The 27,929-nt window shown below is 31.7% G+C and overlaps 1 protein-coding gene across 1 annotated transcript in view; it reads right to left on the bottom strand.

Annotated features, from left to right (window-relative positions):
* Nucleotides 1-309: 309 nt before the first annotated feature.
* LOC145319644 (juvenile hormone esterase-like) overlaps nt 310-27,929 on the bottom strand; it is an 84,109-nt gene continuing 56,489 nt past the window's right edge. The window contains exons 11-23 of the mRNA XM_080161914.1: nt 23,493-23,583; nt 22,428-22,531; nt 15,808-15,912; nt 15,397-15,466; nt 13,200-13,244; nt 12,213-12,272; nt 11,138-11,259; nt 9,911-10,005; nt 8,302-8,413; nt 5,021-5,098; nt 3,692-3,809; nt 2,442-2,513; nt 310-2,109 (exon numbers count right to left, since the gene is read on the bottom strand). Coding sequence (XP_080018040.1) covers nt 1,960-2,109; nt 2,442-2,513; nt 3,692-3,809; nt 5,021-5,098; nt 8,302-8,413; nt 9,911-10,005; nt 11,138-11,259; nt 12,213-12,272; nt 13,200-13,244; nt 15,397-15,466; nt 15,808-15,912; nt 22,428-22,531; nt 23,493-23,583 — 1,222 coding nt within the window. The 3' untranslated portion in view covers nt 310-1,959. The remainder of the gene's footprint in view (nt 2,110-2,441; nt 2,514-3,691; nt 3,810-5,020; nt 5,099-8,301; nt 8,414-9,910; nt 10,006-11,137; nt 11,260-12,212; nt 12,273-13,199; nt 13,245-15,396; nt 15,467-15,807; nt 15,913-22,427; nt 22,532-23,492; nt 23,584-27,929) is intronic.

Raw genomic sequence — 27,929 nt, 5'->3', positions numbered from 1 at the left:
TATTTAATCCGCCAATTGGCGGTACCGGCAGGCTAAAGTGGTACCAACACCAATCACAGTCCAGCCAGCAGCGGCTCTGCCTCACCTGGGCCGCCAAAGAGAAATCACCTAGTTTATCCAAATTAATCAAGCAATGTTCACCCGTAATAATTAAAACTGTATAATTATTAGATAAATATGAATATACTGATTTATTAAATCACCATGTCATAATGTAATAATTAAAATGTCTATGTGATTATCTCATAACAGGGTTGAAAGAGTTATTGAATAAAAGTTCTTATTATTATTATTATTATTATTATATGGGACAATTACGTAGCAGCATATAGTGCCTATAATACAAATGACGTCATACAATACAAATGCCAAATGATAGGCTAGTATACATTTTAAGTGATCAATGTTGAAATGTATATTGGCCTTTCTTTGGTCATTTGTATTGTATAACGTCATTTTTTTATAGGCACTATAAACTGCTTCACAATTTACATGAATGAGTATGATTGACTCATCTACTGTTTGAAAACTACTTTACTATCAACCCTCTACATTAATTTTATAAATTGTCACTTAAAGCTGATTTTTAAAGCAACATTGTCAAAAAAGGCAATTCATAGCATTAAAATAGAAGGTTTACGACTATAATTATTAACTGTATATAATTTTCAGTATTCATTATAGAATCGCAAAATTTTGTGAGAGAAAAAATATATTAATCAAATAATGTAAAATTATAAAAATAAACAAAACAGTCATTTTGAACACAATGAATATTGGAAAATTAAAATAGTTTTAAAAGTAAAACATCATTCATAAAAATACATAAGTTCAAAATTAAGTGATTCTATAATTTGTGGTCATAATCTTACTATCATGTTAGATTTTCACCATTTAGATCTTTTTTATTTTTGTTTTGTGTTATATGTTTAAATATATTTGAGACTAGAGTTCAAATTTCTGCTTGTAAATTAGAATATGGTTGTACATTAAGGACTAGAATATAAATTGTAGAGATAAAAAATCTAAAGTAAATGTCATACTTTTAAGAAGAGATTCTTTTAATAATGAAATAAAATAAAATGTCTTTATCATAGACAAAAATAAGTATAGTTTCTGATCACTCTCAGAGATAAGAAAAGAGCTAGATTACAAAATGTACAACCTTATTCTGTATAATAAATGCTTTCTTCCAAAAATACCAAATATACATGACTCAAAAACTACTGATATGCCGCTCTACTGGCATTGCTGCACTAATAAATCATGTTGATACATGTCAGTAAATTGTTGAAAAAACAGTATTACTTTAAAAGGCCTAAACTTTTCTGTAGTTCTACTAAAAGCATTTTAAGATAGAAATATATATATATTTAATGCTTTAAATTTTTGTGGATATTTCTAAAAATCAATTTACTCAATTGTATCAACACTTATGATTCTAATCTAACCTATACTACATATAGAATGTTTTATATTTTCAAAAAAAATTGTTATTTATAAATTGAATACACATATAGATTATTAATCAGAATTAATTTTAAAAGTATTTTTCCAAAAGTTGTTTTTTCGTTGTTTGACTTATTTATATAAAATTCAAGTATTGAATTGATGCTCTAAATGAATATTGTATGTGTACTCATAAAATTCTATTGCAAAACGCAGATTTCAAAAAGATGTTTATATTTTATATTACTAATATTATAAATCTGTGTTTACTATTCGTATTTCGCAATTTCTAAGCAAAAAATGCCAACATTCAAGGAAATTCGCCATTCAGACTTTCTACATTCAAATCTTGCTCTACCATACAAATGCAAGGAATCAAAAACAAATGGCGGGAAAACATCTTTTCCTAAAAAATGGCGGGAAAATTTTATTTTATAAAATCAACTTCAATAAAATGGCGAGAAAAGTTTAGTTCCGTAATTGTAAGGACAATAAAATGGCGGGAAAATTTCAGCTGATGTCACTGAACAGGGGCTCCTCTGTGGTGCCGCGGAACTTTCTGATTAGGTTGTTGTGGTAGCTGTTGTGGTTGTGGTTGCCGCTGTGGTTGTGGCTGTTGTGGTGACCATGCTTGTTCTTCTTACGCTTGCTCTTAGAGACCTTAGACACAAAAATTAATTTACTTAAATTTAGCAGCAACTACAAGCTAACAACATAATACTAAAGTAGTAAGGTTTTTTTGTCCGGAGCTTAAAATTTCGATTACTACAGGACAAATTGAGTTATCCATTTTAGGTAGGGAAGCTTTGTATATGTTCCTGAATGGGTTTGTACTATCTTTTGAAACATAATTCATGGGGTGGGTTTAGGCAATTTTTTGAGGAGTTCTTATTTGCCAGGGGTAAAACCGCTAGAAAATAGTATAGTTAAACTAAGAATCGTAGGAAAAAGAAAAAGATATGTTAGCAGATGAATGAAAGGTTTTAACTTACCTTTTTAATTCGTTTTGTGATAGGGCCATTTATGTGAATTGGAGTACTTGAAACCTTCCTATTTCCTCTCTCCTTAAATAGATAAAGGGTTAGGTAGCTTATTTTGCACTTTGAAGCTTAAACAGATATTTATAACATCAACTGGTATTTGTTGTTGATTAATAAAAAATGAGACAATATTATCTGTTTTAAAGGAAGCCTGCAAGAAATACCACGCTTTAACTGCTGAACGACTGCCACAAGTAGAGCAAATGCCCCAAATTTGAAGCCTTCAGCTTCTATAACCAAAAAGTTCTAGGCATTTTAAAATGACATTTTATGTACAATGAAAATTTTGAAAGAATTGCAAATGTTGAAAACTTTGAAATTAAACTACGTGGCCTAGAAACAAAATTATAAGCCTATTTTTGTCATAAATTTAGGTTTCCAGTAACTAATTATATTTTTACAATAAAAATACCCATTTTTATAGTCAAAATCATTAAAAAAAATTAAGTTTTACTTGCGTTGTACCGAATGTACTGTAGCCAATCAGAAGGCTGAATCAGCTTAACAACCAATCACAGCTAAGCTTGTATTAGTTTACCCCTTTGTTTCCGCTATAATTTTCGTTTAAAAATGCAATTTAAATCGAATTTTTTTTATAGATTTTGACTATGAAATGTGGTGTTCTTATTGTAAAAATGTAATCGGTTACAGGCAATCTAAGTTTCTGACAAAGATAAGGTTATAATTTTGTGTCTAGGCGACGTAATTTAATATTGTTTTTTCTTTTATGAGCATTGGAAATCTTTCAAAAATTCCATTGTACATAAAATGCTATTTTGAAATGCCTAGAACTTTTTTGTTATTGAAGCTTAAGGCTTTAAATTTGGGGTATTGGGTCTTCTTGTGGCAGTCTTTCAGCAGTTAAAGCGTGTTATTTCTTGCAGGCTTCCTTTAATTATAAATCTGATGCACATTTTTAAACTTTTGTATAAAGTAGTAAGGTCATTTTTGTCTGAAGCTTAAGATTTCGATAACTTTTAAACTGATTGAGTTCTCCAGTTTACATAGGTCCCGCGATGAGTTTAGGCTGTTTTGTTTTGAGATTCTATTCTTTGGATAGTTTTAGGCTATTTTTCTGTACATTTTATATATTCTAGATGGGCGTAATTTAAAATTATTTTACTAAAATCTAATGTTATACTTCATTACGATTTTCAATAGATCTGGCTGTCCGTCAGTCTTAGACACTTGCACTATTTTACCTGGAAAATATCCAGCCACATGTTAAACCTTCTTATTTCCTCCTTGTCAAACTCTCTCATAGACTCATCTAGATCTATGTTGAGGTATCTGCTTCCTCCAGATTCCATGTTCTCCCAACTAATATGGATAGATATAATCAAACACCTTTGTGAAGTCAGAAAAAGTAGATATATAGACAGTAAGATACAAACTAGACAGACAATCTATGTTCTTCCAACTAATATAAACACTAAGAATCAAACGCCTTTGTAAAATCAGAAAAAATATAGATAGACAGAAAGACACAAATTAGACGGACAATCCATTTTCTTCCAACTAACAAAGATAGATAGAATCAAACGCCTTCATGATGTCAGAAAAAGTAGATAAGAAGATGGAAAGAAACAAACTAAACATAAAATTCATGATTTTCAAACAAAAATAGATGGAATCAAATGACTTTATGAAGTCAGAAAAGTAGATAGATAGATAGAAAGAAACCAGTTAGACAGACAATCCATGTTACCCCAACTGATAAAGATACATAGAATCGAATGCCTTTGTAAAATCAGAAAAAAATATAGATAGGTAGAAAGATACAAGTTAGACAGACAATCTATGTTCTTCCAACTAATATAATAATAAGAATCAAATCGTTAATGAAGTCATAAAAAGAAGATAGATAGATAGAAAATTTAGATCTACTGCAGTTCACGGTAAAATATTGCTGGTAAGCAATATTTCCAAAAATCTATGAATTTTAGAGACTGCTAGCTGCCAAACGACTGAACGTACAGTTAATGCTCGCACACTATTTTAAGCGGCATAAAAAGGCCTACAAATAATTTGGAATAGCCATAAATCAATAATGCATTATTATCTCGCAGTGCAGAGAAATACGCGAAAAAGACCTATTTTACGCGTTTTTTTCTTCAGTGAAGCTTTCCCTGTGCATAATTGGATCTTGGCTATTCCAGATTATTTGTAGGCCTTCTTATGCCGCTTAAAATGGTGTGCGGGTATGATCTGCACTTTCAGCCGTTTGGCAGCTAGAAGCCTTTAAAATTCATAGATTTTTGGAAATATTGTATACCAGCAATATTTTACCGTGAACTGCAGTAGATCCGAAAATTCTATTATAAAATACAGATTTTTAAAAAATGTTTTTATGTTTGAATTGCATAAAATTTATATAACTATCATTAAAAGTGTGTGCTATTTGTATTTTGCAAATTATTTGCAATTTCTAAGCCAAAAATGCCAACATCCAGGCAAGATCACCATTCTGACTTCCTCGATACCTTAGTTATAGAGAGGCTGCGCTACCAACATAATCTTATAATAGTTACCAAATTTGTCCGCTAGGGTTCTCATGTGTAGCAAATCTGACCCAATGGTGGGCCATTTTCACGCTCATATGCTTGTCCCTAAAATATAACATCATATCAGTTCAAAATTTGACCACTAGAGTTCTCTCCTGTAAGAAATGTAACATATAAAATTTATATCAAATAGTGTATAGTGTCAGAACTGAATAATCAAATATAAATGTATGAGAGTCGAAGCAAAATTGTAAGTGAATTTGTTAAAAAAAACTACATGATACAGGATAATGTTAATGGACATACTTACATTTCTATGACTTGATTACAGAGTTCCTTTGCTTATGATATTGTACTTTGTTGTCCCAGGAATCTGTATACCAAAAATCAGATAAATCGGATAATTAGATCACATAAAAATTTTAAGTAATGAGGAAAAAAACAACATTTTTAAAATGCACGTACGGACATTCCGATAATGATTAAAGAGTTGTTTTAAATCGTACCTAAGTACTGCAGGAATTACCATGCAAAGTTTGAAATCGATAGGACAATTATAATATGCCTACATCAATGAAAAAAGCTATCCGTTTCGAACGGACGGACGGACCGACCCTAATTATAGAAAAGCTTTGCTTTTAAAAAATAATTTAAACATGATTTTTGGATGAAAAAGGCGGGGAAGAGAGTGAGAATTAATGGGGGGGGGGGTCAAATCATCCGAACCCAAGAATTACAGAATGATGGACAGACAGATTATAAAACACACAGAGTATCTTCGCTTTAAATGAAGTAGAAAGCCGTATAGATTTATATTCTGATGTAAATTTATTAGAAAATAAACTCTTCATTTACGTCATTTGCAAAAATAGAACTTAAACTATTGGAGGCTTATTTCTAACATTTCTAAAATTAAACATATTTGATATTTATCTTTTTCAGCTTACAAAACAAACTTTTTCATTGGTGCAGCGACCCTATAACTAGGGTTTGCCTATCTTTATCTTTTCTCAAGTTTTCCTGTTAAATTAATATCAATCCTTTTGTTGTTCTTACTGTATGATGATGTACTTTTTTGTCTCAAATGGCTTCGCTCTTAGAGGCCTCTAGGGGTACTTATGGGGGGGAGGGGAGGGTTGAATTCGACCCAACCGAATTTTAAATTCAATTCAAAAAAGAAATAGTAAATAGTAAAAAAATATTCCCCCCCCCCCCTCGCTTAAAATAAGTTAGAAACCTTCCCAGGACCAATGAGAAGCTACATTGTTTTAAGGATTGAACTTTTTTAATTAAATGTTACTATACTGTTCTTCATTACATACTGTAGTTAATTTACATTATTCGTATTTATTTTTTTGCGCAGCCCAATAACAATAGTTTTAGTGAAGCTTTGCTCCAAATTTAAAGATAAAAAAGTTGTAGATGAACGTCATAAATTGTCATAAATATTGTCATATCTGCGCTTAGCTGTCTTAAATGTCAAATAAATTTGGAAAGCCAATAGAATTCAGAACCAAGTTCTTGTTAACATAAGATATATTTTGTTGACATCATTCATTGGTTTACGTTTATATCAGGTAGGGAGGGGACATTGGCCTGTTTATTACACTAGTCCCCAAAAACTTATAACAACATTTTCATATTTTTTTGGCCTTGGTTACTTTTATTAAATTTTGATTGGTTGTTCATTTAGTTGATAGGTGTCCAAACGTGTCAACCACTAATTGTAACCTGCAGAAGGGGTAGTTTAGGACCATCATAGGGGATGTACATCATTTTATCGGCCATTGTCTTATCCATTTAGATCCCTGGGTTTGTGTCGACTATGGGTCATTTAGGAAAAGGTTTCACCACTGACATATTATAGTTATTAAGTTGTTGTTATATGATAACTAGTCGACTGTAAACAATAGAATAATAGTGATAACCATTGACATATTATCTTTGCAACCATATGCTTATAAAAATAGACAATATTATATCTAGATTACGCTCCTAACCCGATATTTCGTCAAATCTTAAAAGAAACATTATTAGCAGACGATTATAGTATTGTTTACTTTCGACTCAAGCTGAGGTGGATTCTTTAAAAAAAAAAACTCGCTACTCGATGGTAAGGCAAAATTATTTTTGTGAAAAATCATCTAAAAGCTTATTAAAAATCTACTAAAATTAAACAAAATCATGTGTTAATAATCATTCTATAATTTTATTTAATTTGTGTAGATTTTTTATGCGATTTTTTGAGGATTTTTCACAAAAATAATTTTGCCTCACCAGCGAGTAGCGAGCCTAATCTTTTTTAAAGAATCCACCTCTGTTTGAAGCTTTCTCATTTATGACGAAATTTTTGAGCAAGTAAGTTTGATTCAGTAAGCTTTTTACTAAGAAATGATATTGTTTACATCTGACTTTTATCTATGTATGAAATGAAAAAAAAAACATGTGTTTGTAATGAAATGTGTACACAATTTTAACCAATGAGATTCAATGTAGGTTCCGATTGGATTCTCCTATTGGCTCAATCAGACATTACCTCTCTTGTTTTACTACCTTTATTCGTATAATATAATGACTACAGATCGATGTCGATATAATAACAATACAAAATTTGATAGGGTTCTTAAATTTCTTTTCATACCAAAGATAAAATATTTACGAGGGCATTGTCCTAAATATTTTCATTTCACAGTATTTGTATGTTTGTCTTTTTCTGTTTTAGTTTTTAATGCTTTATGTTGCTAACATGGAACTCATATATTGGTCAGATTGTTCATCTATTAGGAGGGGAGGGGATGGAGTTAAGTGGGTTAGAGGGGGGAATCTTTATTTTACCCAGCTACAAGTTTCACTTTATTAGACATGAAAATCTTTAGTTCTTTAATACTTACTTACCCAACTATTTTAATTTTAGTTTTAGAAAGAAATTTTTTTTTTTTTTGGGGGGGGGGAGGTATTTTTTTATTTTTTTGGGATGGTTGGAATTGTCCCACCCCCCAAGAAAATAGTTATAAATCTTCCCGGGACCTATGAGAAGCTACCCCGTAACGGAAAACCCGATCGGTTCAGCGGTTAGCGAGATCCTTTGGTACAAATAAATAAACAAACAGACAGATAGACAGACAGACATCGTTCTACTTTGTATTATAGATAAAAAGGACTTATTAAAATTTCAGGTAACGATTATAGAATACCTATCGTATCTAACTAATATAAATCATATTGCGAAGTTTGAAACCTATAGGACAATTATAACATGTCCAAATTAACAAAAAGAGATAAGCGTTCTAACTGAAGTCCTAACTTACTTTTCTTTGGTGATGGTATTCTTGGTTCCCCACAGGGTTGGGCTGAACAGGTAGTGGAGTTCGTCCGCATGCGATACAGTATCCCAGTGGGGGCCGTGCAGGTTAATTTTACCTAAAAACAAGGAAGACAAGATCCATGAAAGCGAAGCACTGAAACGGTAGGACAAACGGACATTAACACTTGTATAGTGTCAGAACTGAATAATCAGAATATAAATGTATAAGAGTCAAAGCAAAATTGTAAGTAAATTTGTTGAAAAACTTCTTTATACAGGGTAATGTTTATAGACATACTTACATTTTTAGGACTTGATTATAAAGTTGCTATGCTTATAATGTTGTTCTTTGTTGTCCTAGGAATCAACATACACAAAATCAGATCAATCGGATGATTAGATCACATAAAAGTTGTTGATGAAAAAGTAAAAAAATCAACATGTTGAAAATGGACGTACGGACATTCTTGTATATAGAGTTTCTACGCATTCTAAATTGTACTTACAATAGGGATAACCATGCAAAATTTGAAATCGATAGGACAATTCTAACGTGCCTAAATTAATGATAAAAGCTATCCGTCAAGGACGAACGGACCGACCCTAATTACAGAAAAGCTTCGCTTTTAATAAAAACAAAGATTAATGTCACACAACAATGAATATAAAATATATGTGAATATTTTGACAGGGTAAAACTTGTCGTCAATTTAGCTTGCTAACATGGAACTCGTTTATTGAACAGTTCGTTCATCCAGTAGGATGGGAGGGGATGTTATAAAGGGGGCTGCAAGTGTGGGAATTATTATATGTAGCTCGGTACTTACTTTATTAGAGAACATGAAAATCTGGTGAAAGATCCAAGTAATAATAATATATAAATTATCAAATCGCGGCCCATTTTAAACGTTTTACTTATAATGGCCCACCCAAGTAAAGAGAGAAAGAGAGGTTACAGTTGGCTGCTTATTATGCTGGTCCCCAAAGTCGTATAATAACGTTTTTTTTATTCGTTGGCTTAACAACTTTGGAGACTTTCATAAATTTTAAGTTGTTGGTACATAAAGTTGGATTTCTGAACGTTTTAACCACTCATTTCAATCTACAGAAGAGGTAATATTGTGTATCATCATTGGAGATGTACATCAATTTATCGGCCTTCTAAATTTGTAAGTATACTTTTTTAGTATGGTAGCTTCTCTATAATTCTAAATGACCGTCAATATGTCTGTGTGAAAGTTTTTTTTTTTTTTTTTTTTTTTTTTTTTTTTTTTTTGGGGGGGGGGGGCTATGTTAAACACAATGTTATTTATCTTTTAAAACTGTGTTTTTATTGGTCTAATTAACGGATTCTACACTAGGCTTTTTATATTTATTGAGGGATCTAAAGGGATAGGACAATGGCCGATAAATCGGTGTACATTCTCAATGATGATTACACAAAATTACCCCTTCTGTAAAAATTGAAACGTTTGAGCACTCAAATAAATAAACACACCAATAAAAATTCAATAAAAGTCCCCAACGAATAAGAAAGCGTTATTGTAAGACTTTGGGGGACTAGTGTAATGAACAGCCCAATGACCCCTCCCTCCCACCCTGATATTTATTACCTTTGGAACCATAGTCAAGAACAAATTTGAGTAATAATTCTGGTGCGTTCATGTTCATCAGATCACCAAACCTCCATTTACCGCGGTACACAAATCTGAAGAAATAAGACAATGTTCTACTATAAATAGTTCACAAAAAAAATCCGCTAGATGTAATACTAATTAATCCTCCATTTTCCTTAATTTTATGCGGTTCACAAATCTGGAGAAATAAGACAATTTTCTAAGGGGGGGGGGGGGCCGGGGTTGTATAAAAAAAATTCTCCGACATTCGGGACTCCTGTGTTTGTCCACTCCGAACTTTGTCCCAAAAATCCTGTGTTTGTCTACTCCGAAGTTTGTCCCATTCCTGCGTTTGTCCCACTCCGACGTTTAGGACTCCTGCGTTTGTCAACTCCGACATTTTCCACTCCTATGTTTGGGACTCCTACGTTTGTCGTGGAACCCAATATTCTACTTTTAATAGTTCACAAAATTTCGGCTAGATGTCAAATTAGTTCTTACGGTTGTAAAACCTCAATTTTCTGCGGTAAACAAATCTTAAGAAATAATACAGTATTCCACTTTAAAAGTCTTTAAATTTCTGTAAGATGTAATGATAATGAATTTTCATATGGTTGTAAAATCTACATTTTCAACAGTACAAAAATCTAAAAAAAATGTAATATTAATTCATTAATCCTCCATTTTCCATTTTCTGCGGTACATAAATCTGAAGAAATAGGACAATATTCTACTTTTAATAGTTCACAAAATTTCAGATAGATGTCATATTATTATATGTTTATGAGATTGTAAAATCTTAATAAATAAGAAAAAGTTCTACTATAAATAGTTCAACTGGATGTAATAATAGTTAATTTTCATAAGGTTGTCAAATCTCCATTTTCTGTGGTACACAAATCTGAAGAAATAAGACAATATTCTATAATTCTTCCATAGGAGATTGTGGTGTTTTTTACGCCAGTCCCCTAAGTTTTATTCGTTAGCTCAACAAGTTTGGGGACTTTCAATGAATTTTGATTGATTAAGTTGAGTGTCCCAACATGTCAACAACTAATTGTAATCTACAAAAGAGGTATCAATATGTGCATCAATTTCTCAGCCTTTGTCCTGTCTCTTTAGATCCCTGCACCAAATCTTCTTTTTACATACATTTAATATTGAATTTATTAGGTACTTTTAAAATGATTTTACAATCGTCCCTAATTTATAATTGAATTGTACCTGTAATGAAAAACTGGAACATTTTGTGAGGCTAAAATTTGCGCCAGGTCTAGGGTGCCAGTTTTGAAGTACGCGTCTGTGAAAAGTTGCGTCAGCTTCACTGCTTTCTCATTCTTTTCGCTCTAAATATTAATACAAGTTGCGCTTGTTTTTATATATTTTTATATTAAAATTATTTCATAATTTACAAAAATAATTTATGATAATATATGATTTTATACAAACGAGGACAAGAAACAGCGCTTAAAATTTACTAAACGGCCTCGCTCATAATGTACACAATCGGCCTTGTTAAAAATAAGATATTCATCTAGCCTTTACATATAAAAAGGCCATTAAGACGTGAATGGGACATTAAAAACAGCCATTCTCTGATTTTAATACTCAGTTTTTCAGATTCATATGGCAGATAAAAGGATGGGTCAATCGAAGATGAATTTATCAAAATAAGATAAGTTTATGAAACTAGTTAAATATAAAACCAAACTAAAAACTGTTCAGAATACAATTAATTTTTTTCTCTCATAATTTAGAAATCCGTCCTTTTTATTTCTTGTAAGTATTAGGTCTTTGGTCTTTTAGGTTTCTTGTTCCATTATATCTTTTGTATTTAATATTTTGTAGGCAGATGGACACAGACAGACGGAAAAAGAGACGGACAGACAGACGGACAGACAGATGGACAGATAGACGGACAGACAGACGGACAGATAGACAGACAGACAGACAAACAGACATACGGAAAAACATACAGACAGACATTAATTATTTGCACACCCACCTGACAAGTGATATCATTCAATAATCTAGGCAGATGGACAGACAGTCAGACGGAGAGACAGACAAACGGACAGACAGTCAGACGGACAGACAGACGGACAGAAAGACGGACAGAAAGACGGATGGACAGACAGACGGACAGACAGACAAACGGACAGACAGACAAACGGACAGACAGACAAACAGACAGACGGACAGACAGACAGACAGGCAAGACAGATGGACAGACAGACAGACAGACGGCAAGACAGATGGACAGATAGACAGACAGTATTTGTATTATAAGTACACCCACCTGACAAGTGATATCATTCAATAATCTATTCTCACCAGCCCCGTCAAGCAGGTCATACTCCTAAATATAAAGAATATGCAGTGGCGTACACAGGAATTAACCAAGGGTGGGGGAACCATTAGGCAGTGAAAAAGGGGAAGGAAGGCCTACCTCTACCTCTCCCTACTATTTAGGAATATGTATATCAGGTATAAGACAATAATGAATTAATTACTCCCCTAGTATAATAAACATAATTACCCTTTCTGTAAATAAAAAGTATTGGTTAAAAAGTTTGGACACTACTAGTTTGAACAAACCTATCAAATTCTAAAGATTAACAAAATCTAAGAAAAAATATTTCACAACCTTTCAACGATTTTATTTTTTTGTCAAATGATTTAGTCGTTTCTTATTTGTGCATGTTCCGCAGTTAAATCAGGGATCTCAAGGGATAAGACAATGGCCGATAAATTGATGTAAAACCCCAATGATCAATCAAAATCAACCCTTTTGTTATTAGAATTAGTGGTTGAAACGTTTGAACACTCAACATAATGATTCCACCAATCAAAAGTCCCCAAAGTTGTTATGCCAACGAATAAGAAAACGTTATTCTAAAAGTTTGGGGACTAGTGTAAAAAAACGCCCATTGTCCCCTCTCTCTCTGCATTCAAATAGTTTTTAAAAAAACTTTTCTACTTTTTGAATGCATTTTAAGGCAGCTATATCCAGTATAAAGTACTATACTAATTTAAATCAATCCACTTATTTCAAAGTACAACATAGTACGAAAATATTCATTATTACAAAACAAAATTCTGGAGGATTTTTTACTGGATTTAGCAACTTCGAGGACAATATTTACACAATTGTTATAAATTGCTTTAATGTTTAACAAGTACAGTTTTATTCATCAAAAGCTCAGGGTTAAAAATTAAAAGTATAATTTAATTATCTCTCTCTCTCTCTCTCTTTTATATTTTAGATTTATAAATTAAAGTGTACCTGGGCTATTTTGAGCATCATATCTCTGTCTTCTTCATCTAAGTCCTAAAATAAAAATAATTTTCATTGACTTTATAAGCTTTTTTGCTAAAATTAAATAATTTCTTTTTATAGTTAATAAAAATTGGCAATAAATTTATCTACAGGTCATAGGGAAGATGATTAAAGTCCCTCAACAGATTATGACGTCATACGATAGAATAGCCAATGAGAGGCCAGTATACACTGTAAATGACCAATGGTAAAATTTATGCTGGCCTCCCATTGCTTATTTTATCGTATGACGTCATAATCTGTTGAGGAACTTTAATCATCTCCGTCATAGGTCATTTCGGTATAATTTCAATTTAAAGGGATAGTTGCATGAAGTGCATTTAAGAAGTTTGATTGCAAGCGTAAGTTAAAAGAATACCATCTAAAATATATAATTTTGTATTACAATAAATAGCTATCAATTTTGCACCACTAAAATAGTCATCATGCTGTTTTTTTTAAAAGAGGACAGCCATATCAGTTGCATACATCCAAAAACTATGATTTTTAAGTCTTGATATTTTTAAAACTACCTGGTAGAAAACTGAAATTCTTTCAAATATATTTCCTAAAAATGTAGTTCAAACTATTGAACTGAAAAAAAGTATGCAGTTCACTAAATTCAAGTTTAAATGTACTTCGTGCAACTATCCCTTTGGTTATTAGGAATTTACGAAAGGGTCACAAAATGTTAATTTCTTTTAAATTGTTTTAATGAAATGCTAGCGGTTTCGCCTCTAGCATCTAGAAGGAAAGGGTAGAAAACCAACCAATTCAAGACCTTAATCTGAACTACAAATTAGACTAAAACCATCCCAGAACATATGAATAGCTTCCCTAAAATGGAAAACCCAAACGGTTCATTTGTTATAGAAATCTTACGCTACATACAAAAACCTCACTACTTTATATTATAGGATTCTACATTTGAATATTTGGTAATATAAAGTGTTTTAGGTCTGAAGCTTTGGTGGTTTTATCCCATTTTCATGAAGTCTAGTGGCGGAGAAAATATTTTTTTAATTCACTGAATTTTATTTTACCAGCATAATTTAGTTTTAACTAAATCTTAATTGTTGTCAATAATGAAATTCCAACTTTGACGTCTTTTTGTCGCAGGGATCTAAAGGGATAAGACAATGGCCGATAAATCAATGTATATACTCAATTAAGATCCACAAAATTATCCCTTTTGTACATTACGATTAATAGTTGAAACATTTGGATACCCAACTTATTAACTTAACCAATCAAAATCAATAGGTAAAGGTTCCCAAAGAATAAAAAAAACGTTATTATAAAACTTTGGGGACAAGTGTGATATAGATCCCAAGGTTCCATTCACTCCCTATGTTTTTGTCCAAAGAGAAAGAGGGGACAATGGGCTAATTATTACACTAGTCCTCAAATAATTTTTTAATAACGTTTTCTTATTCATTGGCTAAACAACTTTGGGGACTTGAGTGAATTTTGATTGGTTGGTTGATTACGTTAAGTGTTCAAACGTTTCAACCACTAATTTAGATCTACAGAAGGGGTAATTTTGTGTATCATAATTTGATTTGCTATGTACATAAATTTATTAGCCATTGACTTATCCCTTTAGATCCCTGGGTTTTGTCAGGACAAAGGAATTTTAAACACTTTGTTAATGTCAAAGTACGTCAATAAATGGTAAATTAAACAATCAAAAATATATAAATTAATAATTCATGAAAAATCATTTATAATTGTCTATATACAAACAAAAACAAATAAATTCTATTTTTACATCAGAATACTTTAAAATTATTTTCATTTAATGAATAGTTCATTTTTGAAACATTTTCCCCCCCACTTTTTGTTACAATTTAGAATGATCCTATCGGTTTTTAAACCAAGGATTAAAAGGGATAATACGATGGCCAATTACAAAATTACCCCTTCTGTAGATTATACAAAGTGGTTGAAACTTTTGAACATTAAACTTACTGAACTAACTAATCCGAATAAAATAAAAGTCCCTAAAGCCATAGAATGAAACAAGAATGACTCACCTCCATATGAGAATGAAACAAGGATGACTCACCTCCATATGAGAATGAAACAAGGATTACTCACCTTTATAAGAGAATGAAACAAGGATGACTCACCTCCATATGAGAATGAAACAAGGATGACTCACCTCCATATGAGAATGAAACAAAACCATTGATAAAACCTTCCACCAATCGTCATCACAAAAAAGATTCCATCTGTAAAAATTGTAAGATTGTAGTTTTAATTTCATTTCTTCAAATTTATATCCTAGTGTATAAAGTAGTAAGTTTTTTTTTGTCTGTAGCGAAGGATCTCACTAACCGCTGAGATGATATGATTCTCTTTTACAGTAAAGCTTTTAATATGTCTGTCCATGGAAGGTTTCTAATTGTTTTGGGGGAATGTATCTCCCCCTCATAACAAATATTTCATTCTGAATAATTAACACATTTTTTCTTTTATTGGTTTGAATTTAAGGTATTGTTCTCTTTTTGTTGCTGCGCTAGCTATGGACACAATTGTGCGTCCTTGTTTTTAAATAATTTAATAATGTTACCTTTTAGGTTCTTTGAGTATATGAGATGTGAGAAGTATTCCCTCCTCTTTACATGTTCCTAACATCACAGGCTTTAGGCAAGCTTCCCCGTCCAGCAGGGATAATCTAGACATAGATAGATAGAAATTTAAAATTTGAAGTAAAAAATTGTAGTCACAGGAGGCTTTTAAAGATTTCAGGCCCTGCAGGATCATACCTGGAACCTGAAATTGACATGAACACCTATATCTTATATAAGGGTTTACTACTAGAGGATATTATAGTATTTTGGTAAGAAAATACTTTGTTTAAGTCAAAAAAATGTTTTTGCTCTTTACCTGGACAACCCTGCCAGGTTTGCTGGCATCCTGTGCCCGCCAAGATGGAGATATTAAAAAAATCCAACTCTGATTTATGTCTCATACCCATATTTAAAAAGTCACTCAGGTATTGCCTTCTATATTACAAACACAGAAAATGAAATAGAAAAAAGTTATGAGTTAAGTAACCTGTTCTTTTTGAAATTAGCAAAAATATTTTTAGCTTATTAAATCTATGTTGCTAGTGTACATACTTGTCTTTGCTGGCTAATATTTGAAATTCTTTGTCTGTTGAAAATAAAGAAGATTATGTAATGGTATTTCCTATATTGCAAAAAGAGATTAGACTTAGTGACGAGATATATTGTAATCTTATAATTTTTAAAAGCGAAGCTTTTCTATAATTAGAGGAGGTCCGTCCGTACGTCCACCGTCCGTCCGCCCGTCAGTTCGGCATGGTTAGCTCTTTTCGTTAATTTAGGCATGTTAGAATTATCCTATTAATTTCGAACTTTGCATGGCGATATTTGTAATAGTTAGGTACTATCTACAAATCGTAGCAACTCTATAGTCATTACCAAAATGTCCGTATGTCCATTTTAAACATATTCATTTTTACTTTTTTGACATCAAATTATTGTATGTTAGAATTATCCGATTCATCTGTTTTTTGGAATACTGATTCCTATTACAACAAGGTACAATGTTATAAGCGTAGCATCTCTATAATCAAGTTCTAAAAATGTAATTATGCAATTAAACAGTATTCTTTAATGAAGCAGTTTTGCAACAAATCTACTTACAATTTTGTTTAGACTTATACATTTATATTCTGCTCATTGAGTTCTGACACTCTAAAATTATAAATGTTTGTTTGTCCTACCGTTTAAGAGCTTCGCTTTTATGGATATTGTCATCCTTGTTGAAACATAAATAGGAAAGAAAATCCTATTGGAAAAAGATAGAAATATTCTTTATCTCTTAGCGATGCCAAAACAATATTGATATAGAAATCTTTCCGCTAGATTCATTGGAAATGGTTACACTTTTTATATACACTAGATTTCTTTATGATATACTAAAAAGTGTATTTTTTATGCAGGTATCTAAGACAATGGCTGATAAGTTGATGTGAATCCTCAAAGTTGATACACAAAATTACCCCTCCTGTAAATTACAATTAGAATAAGAAAACATTTTTCTGAGACTTTGGGGACTTTTAACAAATAAATCGTAGAACGTAAAATCGTAAAAAAAGGCTAAATTAGGAAAAATTCATTAAAGTAAATAAGAAAAATAAGATTTATTTTCGTTCAAAATATACATTTACAAAAAAATACATATCTTGAGACAGTACAAAAAATGTAAATAATTCTTGTTGATCATATTTTCTAGGTTTAGATTTGGCATACAGAAAGGTGTAAACTGCACAGATATATTGGGAAAATAGATTTATCTATGGATAGATAATAGAAATAGAAGAATAGAAGCATATTCTGAACCCTTTTTTTTGTCAAATCTAGGAAGGAACATTTCTAGCAGACAAAAGTATTGTTTACTTTCGACTCAAGCTGATGTGGATTCTTAAAAAAATTATAGTCTCGCTACTCGATAGTGAGGCAAAATTATTTTTGTGAAAAATCATCCAAAAGCACATTAAAAATCTACAAAAATTAAACAAAATCATATGATAATAACCCTTTTAAGATTTTATTTAATTTTTTAAAATTTTTTTATTCGATTTTGGAGGATTTTTCACAAAAATAGTTTTACCTCACCAGCGAGTAGCCAGCCTAACTTTTTTTTTTAAGAATCCACCTCGTTTCGAAGCTTTCAAATTTAAACGAAATTTTTGGGCAATTAATTCTGAATCCGCAAAGCTTTCTACTAAGAAAATACACTGTTTACAGCTGACTTTTATCTATGAATAAAATAAAAAAAAACATGCATTCGTAACAAGATGTGTACAAAATTTCAACCAATGAAATTAAATGTATGTACCGATGCGATTCTCCTATTGGCTGAATCAGACATTTCCTCTCTTTCTCAGTACCTTTATTGGATAGATAGATTGGAGACAAAAATAAGATTTTAGATTGAGTACCCTAAAAGGATAAATTGATTATAATCCACAATAATGATACACAAACTACGCCTTCTGTAGATTAAAGTTAGTGGTTGAAATGTTTGACAACTCAAATTAATGTACAGACCAATCAAAATTCACCAAAGTCCCCAAAGTTGTTAAGCCAACAAATAAGAAAAGGTTTTTTTCTTATAAAACTTTGGGGAAAAATAAATAAACAGCTCATTAACCTCTCTCTCTTTCATGCTTATGTATATTTTTTAGAGGATTTTGATATTCCCTTTTGATTTATTGAACCAATACATGAAGAAAAGTTTTATTTATACAGTTTGTAGTGATGTTATTTATACAATACAACAGAAATAAAGAGGAGAAATAGGTTTAGATTTTACTAGAAAGATAGGTGACACTGCGCTAATTAGTACACTAGTCCCTAAAGTTTTATAATAATGTTTTATTATTTGTTGGCTTTATAACTTTGGGGACTTTTAATGAATTTTGATTGGTTGGTTCATTTAGTTGAGTGTCCTAACGTTTCAACCACTAATTGTAATTTACAGAAGGAGTAATTTTTTTGTATAATCATTGGGGATTTACATCAATTTATCTGTAATTGTCTTATCCCTTTAAATCCCTTACATTATACTCTGGTTAGCCATTAAGACAGGGGTCGGGATTTTAAAAGAATTGTTTATTTCAATACACTTGAGGGGGGGGGGGGGCGGTGGGTGTTTGGAAGGGCTAATACTCCCAAAAAATATTGAATTTCCTCCCCACCTAACACAGTTCATATCTACAAGGGAGTCATAGACTAGACACACATATTTATTGAAATTTAATACCTTTCCACCCAAAATAAAAGCTTAGACGTCCTTGTCATGTTGGAATTTGTAGTTGTTTTGTATTGATACCAATTGAGAGATGCCAACATATCAGGGATCTAAAGGGATAAGACAATGACCGATAAATTGATGTAGATCTCCAATATTAAAACACAAAATACTCTTCTGTAGATTATAATTAGTGGTTGAAACGTTAGGACACTTAACCTAATGAAGCAACCAATAAAAATCTATTAAAGTTCCCAAAGTTATTAAGCAAACGAGTAAGAAAACGTCTTTATAAAACTTTAGGAACTAGTGTAAGCAACAACCCAAAAGTCACCTCATTCCCTGCCAACATATACATGGGTAGGTAGGTATAAAACTGGATATTTCCAGATTTCCTTAACCTTATATCTTTTTATCGCAATCAAAGTCAAAGATCATTTAAAGGAGTTCCAAATAAGAAAATGATACTTTTTTTATAAGTTTAGGACGGGCGCCAATAAAAAAAGAGCGTAATTTTTTTTTCTTGTATTCATTCGAATCCGGTGGATAGGAACCGGTTCTTAACCATACGAAAAAACTATGTCTAGCATCGTATTATATCCAGCTTTCTACTAATATAGAAATGTACAATCATGAGTTTAAAACTAGTTTTAATCTCATAATTGTACTTTCTATAAACGGCTTTCCGCGGATATAGAATGTACAATTATAAAATTAAAACTAGTTTTTTTTAGCCCCGAGGTGCCGGAGGCTATTTTTTTCGTATATATGAGAACCGGTTCCTATCCACCGGATTCGAATGAATACGAGAAATAATTATTATGGTTTTTGTTATAATTAAGATCAGTTTGACCTACTAAGCGCATTTGACTGAAAGATTTACGGAATTGCGCAAAAAATGACCTTCTTTGAAAAATAATTTGCATTTTTGATTTGACAATCTTGTTTAGCCGAATTTCAAATTATAAAATAAAATAAAAAATAGCATTGTTCAGCAAATTAATTCCATTGATATTGATTGGTTGGTTCAAACTGGCAATTTGTAAGCTTTATGTAATAATTGAATATAAAGAAGGGTATCTTTGCATATTTTCATTCGGGTTGAACATCAAATTGTAGTCTATTGATTTATCATTGCCTTCGAGTTCAATCACATATTGATACCTATGAAGGATTGCTTCATATTAGTTTTTAAAATACTTGTCAAACTACTATGACAGTATCAAGCACATTAAAGCAGGGAGGAGGGGGGTTAGGGGGGGGGGGGATAATGAGCTGTTTATTACAGTAGTCCCCAAAGTTTTATAATAATGTTTACTTAATTGTTGGATCATGGACTTTTACTGAATTTATAAAGTTAACTGATGTTCAAATGTTTCAACCACTAATCAAAGCCTAGAGAAGGGATTATTTTCTGCATTATTATAGGGGATGTAGATCAATTTATCTACCATTGTCTTATCCCTTTAGATCCCTGCATAAAAAGATTTATGTGAAGAAGAAGAAATGTCCTTGTAGATGGAAGCGAGTTGGTTACATGAATGGATATATTATTACTTGGATGTTGCACAAGATGTTTATGTACTCTGATAAATTATTACACGCAGCTGGCTCAAGGCACCCACCCCCTTTACCCCATCCCCTCCTTACATACTGGATGAACAAACTGACTAATAAATACGGTTTCTGTTTACGACAAATTTTCCCCTGTCATTTTATCCACGTATAACCTATATCCATTATCCATTGCTAAATGCTTAAAGAAAAAATTAGAATGCTACAGGAATCTTAGTTATTGATGCCGATTGAAATAGTAAGATCTTAGATAAGACAATGGACAATAAATTAATACATCCCCAATGATGATAAACAAAATAAAAATTTAACTAGTTTATCTAAACTAGTAGCTTGGAATTGAAATTCTAAAAAATATTCTTAAAGCTAACCAGCATAAAATTAGATACATGGCTGTTTATCTATATAAAACTCTATGTGGATTAAGAAAGAAAACACCATTCATAAAAAGGAATCTCAATGATTTATGAAGCAAAAATCTTTGTCAACATTCTTTTAATAAGATTATGCTCAACAGTAAAAAGTTAGTTTATGGAAAATCTTATTTGTAAATGGCCTAACATTATAGATGGACTTTTTGGGCTTGAATGATCATTTCAAATCAGATGCGTAAAGAAGAAGGGTGAGGGGGTTCGTTACACCCCCCCCCCCACCTCCCCCTGATGTTCACTTCTCTATATCCCACTTGAAAAGGGTCTACCGCCTCCTTTTACACCACCCTCGATTTGGGTTTAAGGGGGTGTAAAAAATCGTGAAGTGGTAATAAAATATTTTGGATGTGATAAATACTAACCATATGTGGTCTAATTAATAAAAAAATGTACAAAATAAGAATAAAAGCAAATCTTGTGATGCCCTATCCACCTGCTTTATGTAAATGTAAAGTGCTATTAACCTTGTAAAAAATGTAGAAAAGAAACATTAGAGGATATTATCCTAATGTTAGCCAAAAACGTACAGAGGTTTAAAGATAAAAAAGTAAAAAACAAGAATGACAACATCCATAAAAGCAAAGCTCTGAAATGGAAGGACAAACGAACATTAACTGAATAGTTATTGTTGATATAACGTTCCTTTAGATAGTACAATAAACTTATTAAATAAATATGTAAAAATTGCAAACGGATAACTGGTTTAGACATTTTTAGGATTCTTATTATTTTTTACGTGTTTTCTAAAATATGTGTCTTTAAAATCAAGCAAAAAAAAGAACATAAAACCACCTCACTCCCCTAGAAAATGTTGGCTTATATAACCTAATCTAAAAAAATTATAATAAAGTAAAAGGATCTCTGTCTGTGTGTGTGTGTGTGTGTGTACCGAAGGATCTCGCTCACCATTAAACTGATATGGTTCTCTTTTACAGGGTAGCTTCTCAAAGGACCTGGGAAGGTTTATAACCATTTGGGGGAAGGTATCACCACCCTCCCAAGATACATCTAGAGGTGTAGTCGCTAGTAATAGTCTTATCCGCCCCGCTTATTTAAATTTATTTTAAAATCAGGGGGGGGGGGATATTAGTGCTCACCAAGGTACTTTTAGCCTCTTAAAATACTCAGGGAGGGAGGAGACATGGGGCTGTTTATTACACGAGTCCCCAAGGTTTTATGGTGACGTTTGCTTATTCGGTGGCCTAATTACTTTGGAAACTTTTAATGAATTTGATAGGTTGGTTCATTAAGTTATACGTACAAACGTTTCGACCACCATTTTATTTTTCAGCAGGTGAAATTTTGTGTATTATCATTGAAGATATACATAAATTCTTCGGCCATTGTCTTATCCCTTTAAATCCTTGCTCAATACTAATATTTTGTTAGGAAAGCTTACCTGGGGTCTTTCGGTAGTATTGGGTTGTCTGACCAAATATCTAGGACAGGTTTCCACGGGGAGGGACACATGGGCGCCCAGTCACCAGCAAACTTAAACTCTTGCTGAAATTTTTAGTTACACTTCAATAATTTTCAATGATTAATCTGTATCGTGTCGCATTAAAAGCCTTTTATAGTGCATGAAAATGACGTCATACTGGCCTACCAATGGTAAATTAATAAATATACTGGCCTGCCATTAGCAATTTAGTCTGTGTATTGGCCGATCATTGGTCGTTTGTATTGTACGGCGTCATTTTTTTTATAGACAAATTTTTACGGATAATAAATAATATAAAACTGGAATAAATATTATATTTTTAATATCCACATAAAGGTGTCTTAAATACGTTGCGATAAATATCTTTTCGTGTATGGCTTCAAAATTGTTTAATATCCACTGCATTAGAACCGGTTCAAAGCCATATTGAAAAATCATGTTTCGTATCGCATTACAGACAAATTTTCACAAATAATAAATTAAAAATCATTAAATTGGTACAAAACTAAAATTAATTTACTTTTTTACTATCCGCGAAAAGCTGTCTTTAATTTGTTGCGATTTATTCGAAACAGATTAATATCTGCTGGATTAGAAACATTACTATATAGTATCAACTTACAGACAATTTTCAACGAATATTAAAATAAAAATAATAAAATCTAAACCAGTTTTGTTAGACCGGACCTTCTTTAACCTATTTTTATTGTTTTACTTGTGTTTTACAAAGATATGTAATAGTTATTTCTCGTATCGTATTATAAACGGCTTTCCGCGGATATAGAATGTACAATTATAAGATTAAAACTAGTTTTTTTAGCCCCGAGGTGCCGGAGGCACCGGCTAAAAAAACTGGTTTTAATCTTATGATTGTACATTTCTATATTCGTAGAAAACTGGATATAATACGATGCTAGACATAGTTTTTTCGTATGGATGAGAACCGGTTCCTATCTACCGGATTCAAATGAATACGAGAATATTTTTTTAAAATGATGTAAAATTTTGCATAAAATAACTCACCGTTAATTTAGAGGCCGGAATATTTCTTAGTTTTTGTAAAATTTCTTCACTGGTATCAAATTTTCCACAGCCAAATCTTTCTGCGTAGCTTCTACAAAAAAATATATTTATTTAGATTTCTGGACTGATCATATTCTTTATATAACAGGTGGTTGGGCCCCTAGCAATTGAGGTAGTCCTCAAAGTTTTATTTTCTTTTTTGTTGGCTTACCAACTTTGGGGACTTTTATGAACCTTGTAAAAGTGTCGAACTATGACGTCAGAAAAAAATTAACAATTAACCAAAGAGAATCCAGTATTCATTGTAATTGACCAATGGTAAAATATATAGTGGTCTCTCATTGGTTAATTGTTAATTTTTTCTGACGTCATAGTTCGACACTTTTACGAGGTTCGACTTTTATTGAGTTTTGATTGGTTGGTTTATTAAGTTGAGTGTTTTAAATTGTAATCTACAAAAGGAGTTATTTTGTGTATCATCATTGGGGATATTGTACAATGTACACCAATTAATTGGCCAAAAATCCCCCCCCACAAAAAATAATTTTACTTTTAATAATGATTACACTGTATAAAAGCACATTGTGTTTAAATCAAAGTTTTTAAAACCTGCAAACTACAATGATTTTTTTTGCATGTCCACGCCAAAATAAAATTTGCAGTAGCGGAGCTACTCTATACATATATTTCATTATGGGCTGTCTGTAAAAAGTATACTTGAAATTAATTTATCTTTCTTATTTTATAGTCTTTAGGACTTTTAAATGTAAAACAAGAATAAACCATGAAACATTACTATGGATTTAATCAAAATAACATTATATTATATGTATTTCTTTATAAAATAAACTAGCGGCTACGCCCCTAGAGGCCTCTTTGTTTTTTATTTCAAATATCCAATTTGAAAGTTTATGTTGCGTTCAAGTCTCTACGCAAAGGTGAGAATATTTGTGAAAATTCTGATTTTTTTGTGATTTCTCTAGGGAGGGTGGTGGCACCCTCCCCCAAAATAGTTAGAAACCTTCCCGGGACCTATAAGAAGCTACTCTGTTGAGGAGAACCCGATCGATTCAACAGTAAGCGAGATCCCTCTTTACAAACAGACAGATGGACATCCTGTTACTCTATTATAAGGATTACATCAGTTTCAAAATGCCTTGACAAATGATCTATTTTATTCTGTCTTGATTTTGAACGTTATTATCCTTGTTTGTTTTTTTACATCATCCACTGCACTATACTAAAATTAGTTTCAATTTTGCACTCAGTTTATTTAGATAGGCTTATTATCAGGGAGGGACCGTAGGGGACATTAGGCTGTTTATTACACTAGTCCCCAAAGTTTTTTATTCACGTTTTCTTATTTGTTGGCTCATCAACTTTGGGGCCTTATCATTGAATTTGTATCGTTTGGTTCATTAACATGAGTGTCCAAACGTTTCAACTTCTAATTGTAATCCATAGAAGGGGCAATTTTGTGTATCATCATTGGGGATGTACATCAATTTATCGGCCATTGTCTTATCCCTTATAGATTCCCGATATATAAGAATAGATGTAGAAAGTATAGATTCCCAATCACTTATTGGGACCAATAGCAACACAGTGTAGAAAAAAAATCGACCATTTTATTGGTACACGTTTTGGTACATAAGAGCAGTTATATTATGCAGTTTTATCTAAATAATGAAAATTTTCCAAAATATGACCCCTGTATTATAAGATTTATTTCTTATCGTGTCTAATCGACATAAGAATTACCATTCTAGATATCAAATCTGGAAACTTGCTGCAAGGTTTGAAACTGATAGGACAATAACAGCATGCCTAAAATTTGCGTATGTACAGAAAAGATCCTCTACGTAGAAAACCTTTGCATATTTAATCTTTATGCAGAAAAAAAGTTTATTAAAGTGCATTATACAGAAATTTGATCATCCTTTCATTGCTTTATACATAATCGTATAAGAGCTATTCCAGGATTTAAAAAAAAACTTAATGGAGTTCTTAAATACCTATTTCCAGTTGTACTTTCACATATTTTCCAGTATGGCTTCGAAACCGATTAATATCCGTTGTATTGAAAGGGGCTTTGGACTGTTTATGAAGCCTCTAGGGGCACTTAAGGTAGGAGGGGGAAAAGTCGACCTCATCCCATTTTAAATTTGAGTTTCAAAAGAGTAAAAAAATTTAGTTGGGGGGAGGGGAGTGAAGTAACCCTCCCCAAAAATAGTTTAAAACCTTCCCAGGACTTATGTAAAGGAGAACAAAATCGGTTCAGTGGTTAGCGAGATCCTTCGGGACAGACAAAAAGCGCTTACTACTTTATATATTAAGATTGGTCCCCAAAGTTTTATAAAACGTTCTCGTTCTTATTCGTTACTTTTAGATATTTGGTGACTTTTAGTAAATCTTGATTTTGATGACTAAACTTCTCCACCAATAATTTCAATCTACAGAAGGTGTATCATAATTGGAGGTGTACATCATTTTATTGTCCATTGGTCTATACCTTATGATTCCTGATAAAAGGTTAATGCAGATCTTAAATGACTTCTTACAAATCTTAAGAAAGATGTTTATAAAAAACCTGTTCAAAAATTATTTCAAAATAGGAAATTTAGACAAGCGCGCGTTTCCTCTGGTAGCGAGTTTATATTCAGTTCATGTTTGGACCTTGGATGTTTATAAGTAGCGAAACTACTCTATAAATCACCTTGAGCGTCAGCCCGTCTATACTGCCAAGGGAAAACGTGTTTTTATCAGCTCTTATTTGTTACATAAAGCTAAAAATTGTTGGTGAATGTTACTGTGACAGCTACGCTTCTAATATATATATATTGGTTTGCAGGTCGGTCTGATGGCAATGGTATAAAATTCTTTTTTAGAATAAACAAGCTGAATGCTTTGTTAGTTGTTGCTAATATTGTTCGGCTAGCCTTTTTTATAAGGGCCATCTCTAAAATTACTATAAACAACAACTTTTTTATTTATACTTTTATGTTAGCATACTAAAAAGGCTAAAAAAAGAACAAAGCATTATTCATTTTATACTATTTGGCGGTATTTCGGAAACACTTTTTTTATGGAATGACTTTTTTGCACATCAAACATTGGGATGTAATTTCGCAATCTTGCAGAAATAATTTTGTACAAGGACAATTTTATTCATAAGCATTCTATAAGTAGCGCAGCAAATGCAGTAATATAAATCAATTAAATGTGTGTGTGTGAGTTAACCAAGGATCTAAAAGGATAATACAATGGCCAATAAGTTAATGTACTTCCCCACTGAAAATACAGCAAACTACCCCCTTTCTGTATATTAAAATTAGTGGTTGAAACGTTTGGACCAATCCATCAAAATTCAATGAAAGTCCCCAAAGTTGGTTAGCCAACGAATAAAACAGTATTATAAAACTTTGGGGGCTAGTGTAATTAACAGCTCATTGTCCCTTCTCTCACTGGAGTTAACACAAACAATATTGAGTGACGATCGAACACACAGACCGTTCAACACACAAATAAACTCTTCTTAAAAATATGTTGATTATGTTTTTTTTTATTATTTGGCAATGAAAAAAATAGATTGAATTTTTCTGTTACTTTTTTGGAAAAGAAATAAAGAATTGGTTTAATTTTATTTTTAAAAAAGAAACAAATTTTTTATTATTTAAAAAAAATGACCCCTAGACAGCTATAAAGCTTCCCTAAAAAGGACACTCTCTCAACATATTACGTGGCTACAATCATCATCACAATTAATTTCCGTGATCTTTAGATTCATACAAAAAAGCCTTACTTCAATATATTATAGGATTATAGGATAGCTATTATTTTTTAAAAAATACTTTATGCCATTGTACCTTTTGGTAAAAAACTGGAATATAGAACAGGGAGGTAGGAGACAATGGGCTGTTTATTACGCCAGTCCTCAAAATTTAACAATAAAGTTTTCTTATTTGATAGGATAACAACTTTGGTAACTTTCATGAATTTTATTTCATTTGTTCATCAAGTTGAGTGTCCAAACATTTCAACAACTAATCAAAATCTACAGAAGTGATAATTTGGTGTACAATTATTGGAGATGTACAATAATATATCATCCATTGTCTTATCCCTTTAGATCCCTGCATATAAGAGGATGATATTGCACATGAATTTGCCAACTAAGAATTGCTAAGGTAAGGTCATTCAACTAATTCACACATTTTTTTAAAGAAAAAAAAAATTAGATGATTTTAAAAATATTTTACTGGGTAATTTATTTGTGTTTTTACACGTAACACATAAATAAGATTTCTTTATGATGATTTATAATATTATATTTAAGCAAAAACATAACAAAAAAGACAAAATATCCATAAAGAGCGCTAAAATATAGATATATACATAGAATATAGTAAACTTTCTAATGAAATTATATTTTGATAT

Source organism: Acartia tonsa, chromosome 5 (assembly GCF_053477335.1).
Source record: "Acartia tonsa isolate MP-2025a chromosome 5, ASM5347733v1, whole genome shotgun sequence".
NCBI classification, from domain to species: domain Eukaryota; kingdom Metazoa; phylum Arthropoda; class Copepoda; order Calanoida; family Acartiidae; genus Acartia; species Acartia tonsa.
The sequence above is the reverse complement of the archived record's forward strand: the minus strand, read 5'-3'. Positions and strand labels throughout refer to the sequence as shown.